General features: G+C 50.7%; 1 protein-coding gene across 1 annotated transcript in view; it reads right to left on the bottom strand.

Annotated features, from left to right (window-relative positions):
- LOC144929505 (regulator of G-protein signaling 3-like) overlaps positions 1–17479 on the bottom strand; it is an 80124-nt gene that overhangs the window by 4715 nt on the left and 57930 nt on the right. The window contains exons 4-5 of the mRNA XM_078849093.1: positions 8230–8280; positions 1488–1547 (exon numbers count right to left, since the gene is read on the bottom strand). Coding sequence (XP_078705219.1) covers positions 1488–1547; positions 8230–8280 — 111 coding nt within the window. The remainder of the gene's footprint in view (positions 1–1487; positions 1548–8229; positions 8281–17479) is intronic.

The following is a 17479-nucleotide window of genomic DNA, read 5'->3' as shown; positions in this document are numbered from 1 at the left end:
ACGATCATCCCATCTAACCTGCATAGCACAGGCCAGAGAATCTCCCCCAGGGGTTCCTGGTTATGCTAGAGCAGATCTCTCTGAAAGAGACACCCACCTTGGTTTAAAGACTTCAAGGGGTGGAGAAAACACCCCATCCTGAGGTGAGTTGTTTCAAAGGTTAATCACCTCCTCTGGTAAAACACCTGCCTTATTTGTAGTTTGAATTTACCCAGCTTCAGCTTCCAGCCACTGGGTCTCGTTCTGTGTCTGCTGCTTAAAGAGCTCTCTAGTCTCAGAAAGCTTCTCCCCCCATAGGGATTTATACATTGGGGTCACATCACACGCTAACCTCCTCTTGATTAACCACACAGATTGAGCTACTTTAGCCTCTCACTGTCAGTCGGGTTTCCGGACCTCAAATCATCCTTGCAGCTCTTTTCAGAGCCTTTTCCCATTTGTTACCATCCTTTTTGAAGTGTGAAGCAAGGACCCAGTAACAGACTCACTCCAGGCCAGCCCCCAGTCAAATAAAACATCGGCTTAAAGTTTGTGCCAGATGCTTGCAGCCATTTTTAGGGTCAGAACAAGTCCAAACCATCCCTTCTCCTTTGTTCTGTAAACCCTAACTCCACCCTTGGAAGGAGGCTGGACACCGGCCCTGCGCTGTAGCAGGGAATGCCAGCCTGGAAAAGGATGAGGAGCACTGACCCAGCCCACTCTTATGAGCTGGGTCATGCAGCACCTTTGCTAGGGCCAGCACCAGCTAGAAGCAATGGAGCTTCGTCCTAGCCCCTTGGGGAGCCAGTTCTCCTAACAGATACAACTCACACTGGCTAGGTACCCAGGCTACACTTCCTCTCTCATCAGTGCCCAGTCCACTGTAGCTCTGGGATTCCCCAGCCCCACTCCATCCCAACACAGCCCTGGGCTGCTGCATGTTGGGATTCCATGGGTCACGGCTGGCTCAGGCAGTTCCCAGTCACTGCTCCCCGGCTCCCCTACTTGTCCTGCCATCGAGGGCAGCTTCTCCTTGGGCACAGAGATACCTTCTGCAGAACATGTTGTGTTTCCTGGCTCCATTTGCTACCATTGAGACTGCTGCATAGCTCAGCCACCCGCACAGATGCACAGCGCCTGCCTACACAGCTAGGAAGCTGAAGCACAGAAAGGCCAGAATGTATTGCCCCTATTTTGCAGATGGGGATCTGAGACAAAGAGTGGTTCAGTGGCTCCCCAAAGCACACACAATGAATCCGTGGCATGAACAAGACTGAGCCCGTTGTCCTGAGACCCAAACTAGCCCCTTTGCCACTAGACCATCCATCCTCCTGTCTGCTACCAGGAGCACCCGTGTTCCAGTGTGCCGGACCCTGGCCCTCCTGCCGGGTCTGCTCGACTTGCACGGTCATGTTCAGATGAGTGGGCATGTCTCTGTGTGTGCTATTAACTGCCCCAGGCCTCCCCTAAGGCTCTGAGGAGGCCCCAGCTAGCCAAAAGCCAGTTACCATCACAGAAGAGAAGAAGGATTGGGTCTCCTGGTTCTTTCTCTGGCCCGTCTTTCTCTTCTGCTCTTCAGAAATTAAATGTAAAAGTTAAATGCATTGCCACACAAGGGGAGCGAAGTTCAAGACCACACAAGGTCAGGAAACGCAGCAGGCCAAAGGAGATAAGTTAGGCCAAAATGTGACCTTTTGGCTGTTTATGAAACACAGAGAGCCTGTCACTTGCTGCAGAACACAAAGCTTTGGGGCTTAGATAAGACACTCGAGCCTTGCCTCCCCCAGAAACCAAGCTGCTGGACTCCCCACAGGGGTAACAGGGCAATGCACTCATCAAAGCTCCCAGTACACATGTCTGAGACCTCCAGTGCCACCTGCAAAGGCCAAAATTGCCATTCCTGACATTGCTAAGGTAAAAAGGCCATTTGTGACAAATCTTTCTGTCCTTCTTTATGCCGCATGATGAAGCATCAGTGGCACAAGCCCAGCTTTCTGCAGGTCACCTTTAAGGAGGGGGGCAGGATAGCTCAGTGGTTTGAGCATTGGCCTGCTAAACCCAGGGTTGTGAGTTCAATCCTTCAGGGGGCCATTTAGGGATCTGGGGCAAAAATTGGGGATTGGTCCTGCTTTGAGCAGGGGGTTGGACTGGATGACCTCCTGAGGTCCCTTCCAACCCTGATATTCTGAGATTCTACACCAACCTGCACTTGGCCCCAGGCTTCTGGGAGCGGTTGCTTCCCTGGGTAATGTGAGGCTTTAGACATTGCTGTTTGTGTCTGAACATGTATCCAGCAGAAGTAAAAGCCAGGTGAGCTCACATCACTGCAGAGGCTCCAACCCCTGCATCTCTCAGTCACTGGGGACATCACTGTGTATTTAATTTGATGGGGCTTTGTTTACTAAGGTTTTTAGGCATCTAATCATGCAGGCAGGTGCCCACTGGGATTTTCCAAAGTGCCCACATAGGTGAGGCACCTCCCTCCTGTTGAAAGTCCAGGTGTCCAGCCTTAGGGACTTCAGCCAACCACAGGTGAGTTCAGGCTGACCCATGGCGCTATGCACCAGCAGCAGCTGCCATAGGCTCCAGTGGTTACAAACAAGGACTCCATTATCACACCCTGGGCACTGCAAGCTCCTGTGCTGCTGAGCCAGACTGCTGGGCATTGTGGGAAATCAACCCCAGCAATGGGGCCTGGAGGGGGTGACAGGAGGGATCCCCATGTTGCGCTCAGGAGCCAGCTGAGGGCCACTCAGAGTCACTGTTACTGGAGATTTGTCCTGTGCCTGCTAAAGTGCTCGGTGCAGCCCGGTGAAAAGCACAGCCTGCCCCCAGGGCCGTCCTTAGCCAGAGGCAGACTAGGCAGCCGCCTGGGGCACCACTCTGCCTAGGGCACCACTGTGCTGGGGGTCCGGACAGCCAGGAAGCAGTGCAGCGTGTAAGAGCAGGGCTGCTGGGTCCTAGAGAGAGCCGGTGCGGGGAGATTGGCTGCTGGGGGCTCTGGGAAGGGGACGGGGTAGGGGTGGGGAAGGAGGAACTCACCTGTGAGTGTGACTCTCTCCCCCGGCGTGAGGTGAGGCAGGCTCAGCGGCTGCAGTACCCTTTGTTGCCCCCCATAACGTCCATTCTTCTCCCCCCCTCCACAGAGCACCCCCCCCATGGAGCACCCCTCTCGCCCCCTTCCCCTCCGGCAGGGCTGGATTGGGCTGGGGGGGGGGGCCCTGACTGGCTGCGTGCTGAGGAATGAAAGTAAAAGTGACTCACTTCCTCGCGGCCCCCAGGATTAGAATGGTCACAGGCAGCTGGCTGGGCCGGATAGCATGTGTGAACAATCAGGATGGGGGTTGGGTAGGATGACCAGATGTCCCACTTTTATAGGGACAGTCCCAATTTTGGGGTCTTTTTCTTATATAGGCTCCTATTACTCTCCACCCCCTGTCCTGATTTCTCACACTTGCTGTCTGATCACCCGAGGTGGGGGTTATTGGTGCCTATATAAGACAAAGCCCCAAATATAGGGACTGGCCCTATAAAATCAGGGCATCTGGTCACCCTAGTGGGGGAGCGCGTCTCTCCCCCCAGCAGGCAGTGATCCATCTCATCCAGGGGGAGCTGCGCAGGGCAGGATGAGCTGCTGTGGCTCCGTGGGTGCCCTGTCCCTGAGATCAGATGCTGTGCTAACTTCACCATGGTCCGTTGGGCTGGAAGTGGTGCCCAGTGGTGTGTGATCGGACCTGAGGGTTTGCTGCTGCTGTTGCCACGCTGCACCCCAAGGGGTGGATTTTGGGGTACTGCAGTTTTCTACCTATCTCCTCCTCTACTGCAGCTGTTGGACCAGCAGGCTGAGCCAAGCATGAAAGCAGGACTGTGTTGCCATTTAGATTGTCATTTAACAACTTTGTTTGCCAAAAATGCTTGCTAACAATCCTGAATCCAATTTCAATATTTTTTTTAAAAAGATCAATATCTTAGCCAAAAACAGAAAATTAAGTTGTCTCCCAATTATGTGTGACAAGTTTGGTTTGGGGCAGGGAGTGGGCCAGTTTTCATCAGAGAAACAAAAAACGTTGACTGGCTTTCCTATAGCCCTGTTACTGCTAAATAGAGCCCTCCAACAACTGGAATATGCTCATCTCCTGACTTGTGTACAGAGTGACCATATGTTGTACGAAGATTCTCTTGCTTTTTTTCCCAGTGAGTCAGGATAACTTTTGCCAGCCCAGAGGTTGTCTTGCGTTTTGTCCAACTTTCATAAAGTAAATACACGGTTAATATGAGTTAAAAAGGCCAGGGACACTTCCTTGTGAAGAATCTGTGCAGCAGGTCATGCTAGAGCTGTGAAAATGTCAGTTTTTGATGGAACTTTAGAGGCGGTGATTGATCATGTATTTCTGGCCGGACCCAAAATGCGCTGCTATTGCTAATGTCTTTCCAAACAAAAACAAGGCACAATAGGACTCCGGTAGCATTTCTGTGCTGCCTTAACCTAGAGGAGATGATTCTGTGCTGACTTCATTTTGGTCACTTTGTGCTTTACCTCGGAGTAAAACTAGGGTTATATTTTGCCACTGCTTGGAAACCCAGCTTATTAAACTGGATAATGCCATTGATCTAGTTACAGTGTAAGGTTGATAGAGAGTTGTAACTAACATTAAGCCCACTATACATTTAAAACTAAAAAGTGGCTTTGTACAAATGACATGAGTTTCCAACTCTGCTGTGTCTCAGTCAGGGCAGAGCGCCTTGTGAGGTGTCTTCACACTAGCTTAAGGTCACAGACTCACGACCACCCTATATTCGTCATTTTAAATAGTATTTCTGATAATCTGATCATTTAAGCAGTTATTTCTTTAAAAAACACCCTTATAAATTATGTCATATTGAAAACAACTTTCCGGGTCACAAAAAAGAAAACGGAAAGATGAAACAGGATTAGCTGTACAAGCACGGAAGGGTTCTATACTTAAGTTTGTACATCATGAAAACAAACAAAGTTGATCAAGATCATCATGTAACTGCCGAAGAAAATTTTTATGCAGACAAAGCTCAAGAAACGCAACAACACACACAACAATCATTTGAAACAGATGCAGACACAAAACAAGAAATTACAACAGTTGAAACTGTACTAGCATGGGATAGAGATGACATTGGCACATGGCCGCAATCTTTAAACAACGAATTCCATGCCATTATACTTGAGAAAGGCCCTGGGAGAATAAAAGCTGTTGAATATCCTAAAGACATTAGAGGTAGGAAATTCACAGAGAACAATTACTACAAAAGACTTTCTAATGGTGAAATTGTCAACAGACGGTGGCTTGTGTACTCTAAATGCAAGGATGCTATATTTTGTTTCCCATGCAAGCTTTTCAATAGTTGCAACTTTAAGATAGCAACCATGGGTATTAATGATTGGAAAAATCTTAGTCACATATTACCGCAACATGAAAAGGCACAACACCACACTGAAAGTATGCACAAATGGTGTGAGCTGAGTGTAAGGTTAAAAAATCAGACAACTCTTGATGCCCAAAATCAAAGATTGCTAGAGTCAGAGAAGTAGCATTGGCATCGTGTTCTTGAACATCTATTATCTATTGTTGAATATCTATCAACAAACAATCTTGCTTTTAGAGGAAGCGTTGAGAAATTATTCCAGCCCAAAAATGGCAATTTTTTGGGCCTTGTACAACTACTGGGAAAGTCTGACACAGTGATGAGTGAACGTCTCCGAAGAGTAACTGAAAATGAAATACATGACCACTATTTGGGACCAAGAATTCAAAATGAACTGATCAAGCTAATGAGTGATAAAGTGAGAGACAACATGGTTTCATTGGTTAGTTTGGCAAAATATTTTGCAGTAATTCTAGATTGCACTCCGGACATAAGTCATCAAGAGCAGATGTCGTTAGTAGTGAGATTTGTCGACATTAATGATTCAGCACAGATTACAGTTAAGGAATCATTTATCACATTTTTAGAAGTAGAGGACACTACAGGTTTTGGACTTCTTCAAGCTCTCCTTGATGAACTAAAACGAATGGGATTGTCCGTAATGAACATTAGAGGACAGAGCTATGATAATGGTGCCAATATGAGAGGATGCATTTCTGACATGCAAGCTAGATTGCTGGCAGAAAATCCATGAGCCTTTTTTGTTCCATGTGCATGCCACAGCCTTAATTTGATTTTGTGTGATATGGCCAAGTCTTCTGTAGAAGCTATTTCTTTTTTTGGTTTGCTGCAATGCATTTACATGCTCTTTTCAGCTTCCACTCAACGATGACAAATATTCAAACCACATGTCAATGGTATTACTGTTAAGACTCTATCTGAGACACACTGGGAAAGCAGAGTAGAAAGTGCAAAAACATTGAGATATCAATCTGAGGAAGTTTACGAAGCACGGGTTGCTATTTCGCAAGAAGCCAGATATCCAAAAGCTAAACGTGAAGCAGTCACTGGCCTCTGAAATATCAAGCTTCAAGTTTCTAACATCTGTCGTAATCTGGTAAGACATTCTTGTTAAAATCTCAAGTGTAAGCAAAATAATGCAGAGTCCAATGATGCAGCTTGATTCAACACTTACCTTACTAAACAACACGAGACTTTTTAGTGAAATACAGAGAAAATGGATTCAAGGAAGCACAGGTTACAGCAAGAGAGCTTGCATAGGCACTCAGTGTAGAACCTAAATTTCCATGTCCGAAAGTGACACGAGTTTCAAGGAAAAAACGGTAAGCGGAATATGAAGGCGCAGATGAGCCCATAGATGATCCAGAAAAGAAATTTGAGGTTGAATTTTTTAATGTTGTGATGGATAAAGCAATATCTGCCGTTGATGAAAGGTTTAATACCTTACGAGCACACCATGAACAGTTTGGATTTTTGTATGACATAACTAAATGCAACGACATAGGAAAACAAGAGCAGCAAATGATGAAGTGCAAGAATCTAGAGAGCTTCCTGAAGCACGGAGATAGTTTTGATTTAAATGGACTTGAACTGTACGAAGAATTGAGTACATTGTCATCAGTGTTGCCACGTGCAAAATCGGTGAAGGACATTGTACAGTTTATTCATATCAGCAAACCTGTTGACATATATCCTAATGTGTATATTGCCACTCGTATTCTACTGACAATTCCTGTAACAGTAGCATCAGGAGAATGGAGTTTCGCAAAACTAAAGCTCATTAAAAACTATCTCCGGTCTACAATGAGTCAGGAACAATTGACTGGTCTTGCTATTCTTGCAATCGAACAAGACATCACTTTGTCTTTGTCATACGATGACATTATTACTGATTTTGCAGCCAAAAAAGCCAGAAAGATCCCTTTTAATTAAAAACAAATCCTTGTTTCAATACCTCTTCATAGAAATTTCCAATAAAATGTTGACAAGTTTAAAAACTTATATTCTTTGCATCATTCTGTCAATAAATCAGAATTTTTTCTATAGCACTGCTTCTTCAGTGGTAGTCCGTCTGCATTACAGTGTGCTTAATTAAGTCAAATAGTTTTTAATAAAGTGCATGTGACAAGTTTTCCAATACTGTAAGCTTATGTTTGTGTTGCTAAGAGCAAGTCAGGCATAGGGGCACCAGTTTAATAATCCCGCCTAGGGCACCATAAATCCTAAGGACGGCCCTGCTTGCCCCCGCTGTGACACACAGTGGGCCGGCCGGGCTGGTCCGCCTACAGCAGGGGCTATGCTGGGCGCACCTTGCGGCAGCATCGCTGTTGACTCACTCAAGGACACCACGGGAGGAGTGAGGCTTGGAGACGAAGAGCTCCTGCCAGCGAGCAGCCGGCCTAGGTTTGTCAAGCGATCTAGCTGGAACTGAGTCACAGAAGGCAGAGCCAAGCCCTGCTCTCCCTCTGCCTGGGTTAAGCCAGGGCAGCAGGACCGGCACTAGAGTCACTACAGACCCTCACAGGTGAGACCACACACATCACACTTTGCACATGTGAGCACACGCATGTGGGGCAGTGCTCTGTTCCCCTCTAGCGTGGCTGGGCCCCAAGCAGAGGTTGGTGAGCTTGCAGCAGCCACTGCTAGAAGAGCCTGCTCTTTCCACGCCAGCAGCCCCAGGTTCAAGCCCCACTGCAGAGCCAGCCCCTTTGGCGACTCTGGGGATAACACTGTTCTGGTACAGAACGCTACAACAGGCATCAGGCAAAGTGACCTTCGCATGAGCTGCCATCTGCTCTCCTGGTGACACGCCCCCCCGGTGATACTTACTGTGCAGCACAAGGAGCCTGCCCTGCATGTCGATGGATAGCTTCAGCTGACCTGGGCAAACAACAGGAGAAAGACACATAAACGACTGGTGAAGATCTCATCCAAGGAGATTCCCTGCCAACTATGCCCCAAAAGCCAGCCCAGCTGGGTGCTGAGGGACCCCCATGGCTCCACCCTTCTGCCAGCTTCACTCCAGCCACTAAACACCTTGACTCCCTTCCCTGCTCTAACAGCATTTCAGGGGCTGCAGCTCAGTGAGCTTCTGCCCATGAGGAGGAGCCTGTGGCAGTGGGGAAGGGCTGGGAAAACCTGGCTCCTGGAAAGGGTCTATCTCAGTTTAATATGCCCCACAAGTCCGAGCGATGTGTGGCCACAGAGACTGGGCATGGGCGACTCCTGAACCCTGGGGTGATCACTGGGCCTACAAACATGCCCTAATAGGAATTCAGCTGTTCAAAGTAAGTGACAACTGTCCCAACAAATCATGACGGAAAAGGTAGGAGAGGGAGGCAGAAAGACTGGCTCAGCCCAGACAAAAAGGCCTGTGATAAAACTCAAGGACTGTGTTAAAATCATGCCTGGTAAACAGCAACAGTGTGGGAGCAAGTATCAATGCACCAAAATTGATATGTCAGAAACTAGGCCTAATTGGTGGACAAAATAATGGGGGGATGGACTAGTCCACCCCCCACTCCCTTTGGGGTCCTTAAGGAAAGAGTCTTTGGGAGAAAAACTGGCTACTGGAGCAAGCTGCCATCATGACTGCCACCCCCACAGTCTCCTGGGCCCCCCAGGGCCTTCGTCATCCTGATTCTGACCAGAGCGGACACAGAGAGGGACCCAGATGAAATCACCACCTCCACCGGCTCTAGCCACACCCCAGACAACCTTGGGATGAAACAGGATTAGACTTTAACAACACCAGCTCCAGCTCATCTCAACAAACTTCTTCTCTTTTCCCCAAAAGGGAAGCTATTACCATCTTTAATACTATCTAAGGGTACATCTGCACTGCAGAGAGAAACCCACGGCACCAAGTCTCAGAGCCCGAGTCAGCTGACTTGGGCATACGAGGCTCGGGCTGCAAGGCTAAAAACAGCAGCGTAGACATTCCCGCTCGGGCTGGAGCCCAGGTTCTGAGACCCTCCTGAGACAATATGTACCCTTGAGTTCACCCTTTTTACAAGACTATGATAAATTTTGTACAAAATATGCTGTGTGAGGTATCATCTGAAAACTCCTAATTTGCTGAACGTTACTGTCCTAGTAAAATCTGTGTGGCCACATAGTATGTAAAGTTATAAAATTCTACTGCATAAGATGTGTTCCATGGCATACAGTATAGCTGGGGGGGATTTACATGCTGGAGGCTGTGTGTGGGCAGAATAGGAGTGGTTGTTCCCACAGAAAAGCAGTGTAAAACGCACCCTAGGGAACACAGCTGTCCATCTGTCCAGATTGTACCCTGAGTAATGTCACACCTCCACCCCATCGCATTTCAGAGCCAGAGCTCCAGCCAGAGCAGGAACATCTACGCTGCTGGTTTTAGCCCCATAGCATGACTTGGGCTCTGAGACTCAGTGCTGTGAGTATTTCTTTGCAGTGTAGCCTGTCAAACAAGGCTGAGGGGGGAGGGGGGGGGATTCCTTCTGAAAATTCTTTCCAGCTCAATAAAAAGGAACAAGGGACATAGTTCAAATGAAAGCCTTATTCAATACTTCACATTTCAAATACTTTAGCTGTTTTTCCTTCTTTTCTATATGCTTTTAAAGGAGCTTGCCCTGGTACTGAGCAGGCTGAGGGCTCTGTATACTGAACCCTGGACCTTGATTAATATTGTTTAACACTGGACAGTGATTGGTTTATGTTAACACTTTTGGCCCATATATTCCAACTAAATTAATACAACAACCCAACCCCCAGCTCTCCATCCGCCCTTTGGGTGGCCTTGGAAGGTCCCTTAGCCCCTCTGCAAAAGCTTCCCTGTCCACAAACCAACACTAACCCCCCCCACCAGTGGGCTGTAAGGAGCAGTTAGCCTCAGGAAGGGTGGTCTGACAGAGTAACCCCTGGGGAAGTGCTAAGTATAATTATAACACAGTGTAAGCTCCTGGAAGCAGGGACATTAGTGACATGTTAAGGCAGAGGGGCAGTGTGTCCTAGTGGATGGAGCACTGCACTGGCAACCAGCAACCTGTAAGCTCAGTGGGGCAGGGACCTACGTTCCCTGTAAGTGGTACGGCCATGTGGCCACACAGCAGCCTATTTAGCGCTGCACAGGTGCTTAGGGAACCCGCCCGGCCAGGACCTGCTGCGGCCGAGGGGAGGGGTGCCCCTCCCCCAGCCCCAACTTAGCTCGGCCCCAACTCAGCCCTGACCTGCCCTGGACCTGTCGCAGCCAGGGGAGGGGCGCCCTGAACCTAGCCTCAGCCTGGACCTGCTGTGGCCAGGCGCCCCTCCCCTGGCCCAGACCTGCCACAGCTGGGACACCCCTCCCTTGGCTCAAACCCAGCCCCAGCCCGAACCTGCCTTGGCTGGGGAAGGAGCACCTATCCCATGGCCCCAGCCCCGGAGCTGCCGCGGCGGGGAGAGACAACCTCTCTCCCCCGCCAGCCCGGGGGTGCCAAAAAGAATGGGGAAGAGCCCAGCACCCTACCCTTCCCTCACACAGCCATTGTCTCTGTGCCCATCCCAGTGGCATCTGCACTCTCACCACGGTGCCGTGCACCTGGCTAGAAGCCCTGACCCAGGGGGAATTGCTGCTGGTTGGCAGAGCTCACACTGAGCTGCCCAGTCACAACCCCAGGGACTGACAGCAGAAGAGGGGATTCAGGTAACTAGTCCCCATGTCCCAGAGACCCTCCCAGCAGGAGCCAGGCTGGCCTCCCAACGGGGCAGAGCTCTGGTGTGGTGGAAGCACTATGGGGAAGCAACACCTTCACTTGGCATTTCCTGCTTTGCTAAGGGTTGTGATGTCCCACACCGGGGCAGCAGAAAGCCCCTCGCTGGAACAGTGACCTACACTGGACCTGCAGGAAGCAAAGAAAGATCCCATGGCAGTGAGTGCAGGGCTGGGCTAGGAGCCTGGGTGCTAATTCTGGCTCTGCTACTGAGCTGCTGGGTGACCTGGAGCAAGTCTCTTCTCCTCTGTGGGCCGTGTTCTCCCCATCCCAAAAAAGGGGGTAATGAAACTTTCCGTCCTGTGTGCAATGCTTGGAGATCTAGGGCTGGGCTGCTCAATGCAATGACTAGGTAACATTAGCAAGACAGCCCAATGTTTGGGAGTGAAGGCTGTTACTCCTAAGAGCCCTGAGACTCAAGAAAGATCTCCTGCCCTGGCTCCATGCCACGTGGATTTCAGTGTGCCAGGGAACCCCATCCAATTAGTTAAGCTAGTGTGGCTGTTTGCATCGCTGGGGTGGGGGAGGAAAGTAGCCTTGGGGGAGGGGAAGCAGGGACAGGGTCTGCACAGCCCTGCTAGTTACATTCCCATGAGGTATTTCTGGAGATCCTCAGCAATCTGAGGAAGTCCACATTTCCAGCTAGCCGAGCCGGGGCGCAGCTGGGCTGTAAAGTCCTGGCACATCACCTTAGCGGCAGACGGCAGACAGCTCACAGCTCTGCCCAAGTGACAAGGCCCGGGAGGGGGAGGGTCATTTCACCCTCAGCTGGTGTAAGTCAGTGCAGCTCCACTGAAGTCTATGTCAATTTCCACCAGCGGCGAATTTGGCCCTCAGTGTTTAACATGCTACCAGAAAAACCCAGCATTTGGAGCCAGGACTTTAACCCTTTTGCCATCTTCCCATTTCTGAAGCCGTGGGAACACTCTCGTTGTTCTGCCATTAACATCTGACAATGGTTACGCTGGGAAAGCAAAAGGGATGCGATCCAGCCAAGCATGACCCGGAGTCAGCCTGCTAAGGAATGGGAGCACGAGGGGACAGAGAGCTTTTGCGCCAGGGTTATTTGAGGAGCGGGGAGAGGAAGAGCACTGACAGAATCTGCGCCGGGAGTGGCAGGGGAGCCCTGGCTCCGAGAGGCAGCATGGGGTGCTCCCTGAACACAGCGGGCTGAGATTAAGCAGAGCAAGAACAGCAGAAGCAGGGCAGAAGGCTGCAGCTGGGGTTAAAATAATTAAGTGATGTGAGGCTGTTTTATGACAGCAAAGCTCAATCTGAAGGAGTGTTCTGACTGGATACTGATCAGGGACACTGAGCACTGAGGAACAGGATTGGTTTAGTATTTAGTATGGGCATTGCAGTAGCACCAGCAGGCCGTCAATTAGGGCCTCGGGGTGCTAGGTGCTGTACAAATGCTTACAAAAAGATGGGAGGAGAAAAAACAAGCTAGTGAAACCATGGAACTTTATGGGGTGTTCTGACCTATCTCTGAACCACTAGGGATTGGCCACTGGTGCTGAGAGAGAGGGCTGTAGATTAGCAGACTGGTCCAGTATGGAAAACCCCATCTTCCTGTAGGAAACGGACGATGGTGCTGGCTCATAAAGCCATCTGGAAACAGACTTGCCCCTGCCTCTCTCTTGCTACCTGCAAAAAGTTGGCATTAGTGTTGTGTGTTTGTATGGGTCCTGACAGAGTAACCTAGGCTGTCAGAGTAACCTGACAGAGTAGCCTGACTAGGCTCCTATGCACTCCAGTAATACAAATAACACAGGACAGTAAAGGTAACCACAGCCTGCGAGATGTGGAAGGATGCACTGTGGCTGGGATAGGAGACTGAGGAGGGGTGAGTTAAATAAATAAATGAACTGCAGCCACATGGCAATATGGGTCCAGCTGAGGCATTCAGCTTTTCTCAGACAAACAGTGTGCTGGCCGCCCCACCCTCGGCTGGCAGGAAAGGCAGCCCCACACCTGCCTCGCCCTATGTGGAACTCTATTAACTTTTCAACTTCCAGACACAAGGAGCTGCTGGCTTTGTTGAGTTTCCCCAGACAAAGTGGGTGGACTGAGGGCTGCATTTGAAAAATGTGGGTCTTGTAGAAGTGGGAAGTCTCTCTGGACACCAGAGAAGCAGTAAGTGAGGCCCACTTAGGCTGTGTCTCCACTAGGGATAAAGGTGGAATTTTACAAGACAAGCGAGCACAAGATAACGACCTCCTTGTAAACTCCTAGTGGAGACAGGGCGGGGGGAGTTTTACCTCAGCGATCAGGGAAGTGAGAGAGCAGCTCACTACCAGGGACAATGATACCTGTTCTGCTGCATTAAACCCTGGGCTTTGTTCATGCTTGTAACTCCTGTTTAATTAAAACCCTTGGGAGTAGAGGTCTGTTGGTGAAGGATCCCACCCCCATCACGGCCAGTTAAAGGCAAAGAGAGCTCTCCCGCCACTCTTCCGAATCATCCAAGGAGCAGTCTGGGCATTTCCATCTGTACATAAGAGCAATGAGTTGGGTGTATTCCTGTTGCTGTCTCATGCTGGATCCCCGTAGCAGGAATCTCACTACGAACACCCCATCTTTCTTCTACTGTAGGCGCTCTCATTACACCACTTGGGCTATGCTTCGCTGGGGGAGGGTGGGTTGCCCTGTACTGAATGAGGTAAGAATTCTGACTGGCACCACAATACTCGCAATAGGCCACCTCTCACAGGTCTCTGTCCTTCAAGTCCCAGTGATTGTGAGAATTTCAGCACTCATTTAAAAAGAGGACGTTTCTGGCCTCCAGGCTGAGGAGGAAAGCCAAGTAGGGTGATGCAGGTGCAACCTAAAGGCTCCAAACCCAGAAGGCCAACAGAAAAGAGCCCAAACTTACTATTATTAGTCTTATGTTTTTAAGCTGATCTCCTGATTTTGGGGGGCAAGCTCATGATGTTTGAGTGCTTGGGTCTCAACTGGGGCAATTCTGGGCACATGGGCAGAGCACAGCCATGCTCCAGCCCTCCCTGACTGCGCCTGGCCCAGGATTGGGGTGGGGAAGGAAAGTGACTGTGATGTTACGGAAGCATAGGCCCCAGGAAGGGACACGCCTTGTCAGGTAAGGGGTGGGATTCCCTGCCTGCTTCCAGCGGCCTTTTATACCTTCTCGCTTTTATTCTCAGATGATTTACTGCAGCAGGCCTTGGAGAGAAGTAAAACAGAACTGTAAGTAAGGCCTCGCAGCTCTGAAGAGAACAGGAAAGTGCATTAGTAAATGCAACGTTGTATACTAGCAGCATGGGGGAACGTGCTGCCTCATCAGCACAGAATAGTCCACTAGCCCCCATGGAAACCAGGAATCAGCGTCAGGTTTGTCACAAACACACATGCACACGTGCAGATGCATTCGCGCATGCACACTTTTGTCACACCCTCCCTGTCTCGATCACAAGTTCCCCCAGCAAGAAGCCGTCCTCTCTCCAACCACAACTGCTGCCTTGCTCCTGTTGGAACTGTACAACAATAGCAGGTACTGAACCCAGGGGAGGAGCTGCAGGGAACATCACAGGACATTCTCCCCTCCACTCAGAATCAGGAGGCTACCAGGCACTCTCCATCCCAAGGCCAGGGCCCAGCAAAGCAAAGGGACCCGGTGTGGGAGTGTCACTCGTTCTCCCTGGCTCCTGGGGGGGAGGGAGGGGAACGTTTTGCTCAGTTCTTTCTGCTGCGTGGCTCTGAGCATTTCTGTGCCTGTTCAGGAGCAGCCAGGTGGCCACAGTGTGGGCAGCTGAACCCAGGGACCTGGAGCCACAATGGCCCCGCTGCACAACGGCCCTGGACATCCCAGGGCCACTGCTCTCAGTAGCTGTGGCGCATGGAGCTTTAAAAACCACACGCACATGTGCACGCACGCGCTCCCCACTTTCTGATCTGATTAGGATCCAGGGAGTGGCTATGACAACCTGCTGCTTTGTGAAGTCGCTTGGGGCCTGATCTCCAGAGGTGCTGAGCACCTACAGCCCCCACTCCCCACTGCCAGGAGATGCCTGTGTTCAGCAGCTCTGACATTCAGACCCGTGCTGCCTTGCGAAACGCCAGGGCTGACACAGTGCGCTGCATGCTTAGTACAGCTCCAGCCGTCTGCCCGGCAGCATCTCTGGACCGGTAGAGCACAAGCCTTTGGGGACCGCGTACAATGTGATTGACAGGCGATCTCCTCCACCCCGGTCCACATTTGAAAGCTGAAATTCCCAGTCGATCGCAGGCCACTGCTGTCCTGCCCGGGTGCGGTGGCATGGCCCAAGGCAATGCAGGAACCCTTCCTCAAGGGCTGTGCCCAGAGTGTGGTGAGAGGCAGCTGCTCCTGTGCCACCGGTGCCCTGGCCCCTCCCCTGTGCAACCCCCCCAAGGCTCTGCTTTCTCCCTGGGCCTGTTCAATAGTCACTTGCCACTGCTAGGAGACTGGGCGACGCCAAGTACTCCAACACCAGCATGCAGATGGCGCACAGCCCTTTCCTTCACGCCCAGCCCGCACTAGCCACAGAGGCCTGGGAAGTCACTGGAAGTTATTCCTGGGAATCCAGTGGGCTTTTCCCAGAGCCACCAGCTATGCCAGGGTTGGTTTGGAACTATGGCATGGGTGAGGAGTGGCTGACCCAAGGCCCAGGTGAGGCGCTGGCTGGGGGCAGAGGGACACAGACCACATTAGTTGGTGTATTTAATGCTGGTGGATGCTAGGCGCTGGGCAGTTGACATCACACAGCACCCTGGTGGCAAAAGCTATAAACCACTACCAGCCAGGTGCCCCCTAGGCCCAGTTAGCTGGAAGTGGAGGCCCTGGGTCCCAGTGCCCTTCACAAAGCGGTACTCTGGCAATGCACTGAGTGGGTATGCATGTGGCTCAGTGATTAGGTAACTCAGGGGAAATCAGAGCAGTGAGATTCTGGCCATTTCTTTTCTAGAAGGATCTTTAGTCTTTCTTTAGTTTTCACCCAAACCATGCAGAGGGAGCGCCAGTTAGCAAGGGCAGAAGCGCCCCTAGCTCAGTGGGCCCCAAACAGCTCACCTGGTACTGCAGCACAGCGCTGGGCACAGGACGACACCTTGCAGGGGCACTTGAACCAACAGCCTTGTGGCCCTGATCCAGACACGAGTGAACGTAAGAGAGACAGGACGCCGCTGCACATCGCGCACTGTAGTGCTGCTATATGAAGCTTAATAGATCCCAGCCCAACATGGCATCTGTGTGATTGGAGTTTGTCTAGCCCCTCCCCTCAGTCAACGCCTCCCTGGCCCACACAGTGTACAGGCTGAAAAGCGTCCTCTGGCCCCTGGAAAATCCCTCAGTTTTCAAAGCACTGCCTGACATGCCCCCACAAGCTGCTCCTGTGTTACACCAGAGCTGAGAACGGAGATTAGTCTGCAAGGGTAAAACTCCTTCCAGGAAAGCTATTGATCGGAACACCCCAGCAGTAGAAACCCAGGGGACCCAGAGCTCGTGCATAAAAGGGAGCAGCCATCTGACATGTGGAAATACACAACAAAAGTCCCCAGCCAAGCAGCAATCTGCCTCTAGCAACCGCTGAAGGAAAACCAGCCCCTCAAACCACTTTCTCCATACTGAGCACTTTCAGCTCCTTCAAGACCATGCACTGCACCTTGCCAGACCCTTGGCATTGCACGGCTGAACCTAACCCATAAAGTCCCGAACTCCCGATCACACTGTACACGAAAGGCCAGCACGCCCCATTCCCATTACAGCCCCATAGCCACCAATCACACCAGGGTCATTAGATATGCAGCGCACAAGTGTCTTCCATCTGCATACAAACCTCTACCCTGGAGCATGAAATCGTAGCACTTTGAAGACAAGAGCAAAGCGCACCAGGGTGACAAAGCATCACACACTGCTGAAGAGAGGAGGGAACCCAGTTATAAATCAGTGCGGGGAGGGGCACATTTCCTAACCTCCACCCAGGAGCTGTAACAGTGCTGGGCCTTCTCCAAACACCAGGGATGTGCAGCCAGCGGGGATGGGATGTTCCAAACCCCTTGAAAAACTGCTTGATCCAAACCCAGCTCATCTGACAAAGCAGGTGAGCAGGGAGCAAAGCGAGAAGGAGGCATGCTGCTGTTACTGCGACTTTCCAAACTTCCTCCTCCACCCCTGGGACTCTTACACTCAACGGTGCGTGATGGGTCCTACTGCAGGGGCCCCTATCACAAGCCAGATGTTTGCACAATAAACCCCTGCAAACCACGACAGAAGGGCCTCTGCACTCAGAGTGTGACAGCTTGTGACAATGCAACAATGACGTCACACATTCTGCACGTGCTGACCCGGTCTGAATCAGTCCAGTGGCACCCGAGTA

Source organism: Lepidochelys kempii, chromosome 16 (genome assembly GCF_965140285.1).
Source record: "Lepidochelys kempii isolate rLepKem1 chromosome 16, rLepKem1.hap1, whole genome shotgun sequence".
NCBI classification, from domain to species: domain Eukaryota; kingdom Metazoa; phylum Chordata; order Testudines; family Cheloniidae; genus Lepidochelys; species Lepidochelys kempii.
This window is presented reverse-complemented; position numbering and strand designations above follow the sequence as displayed.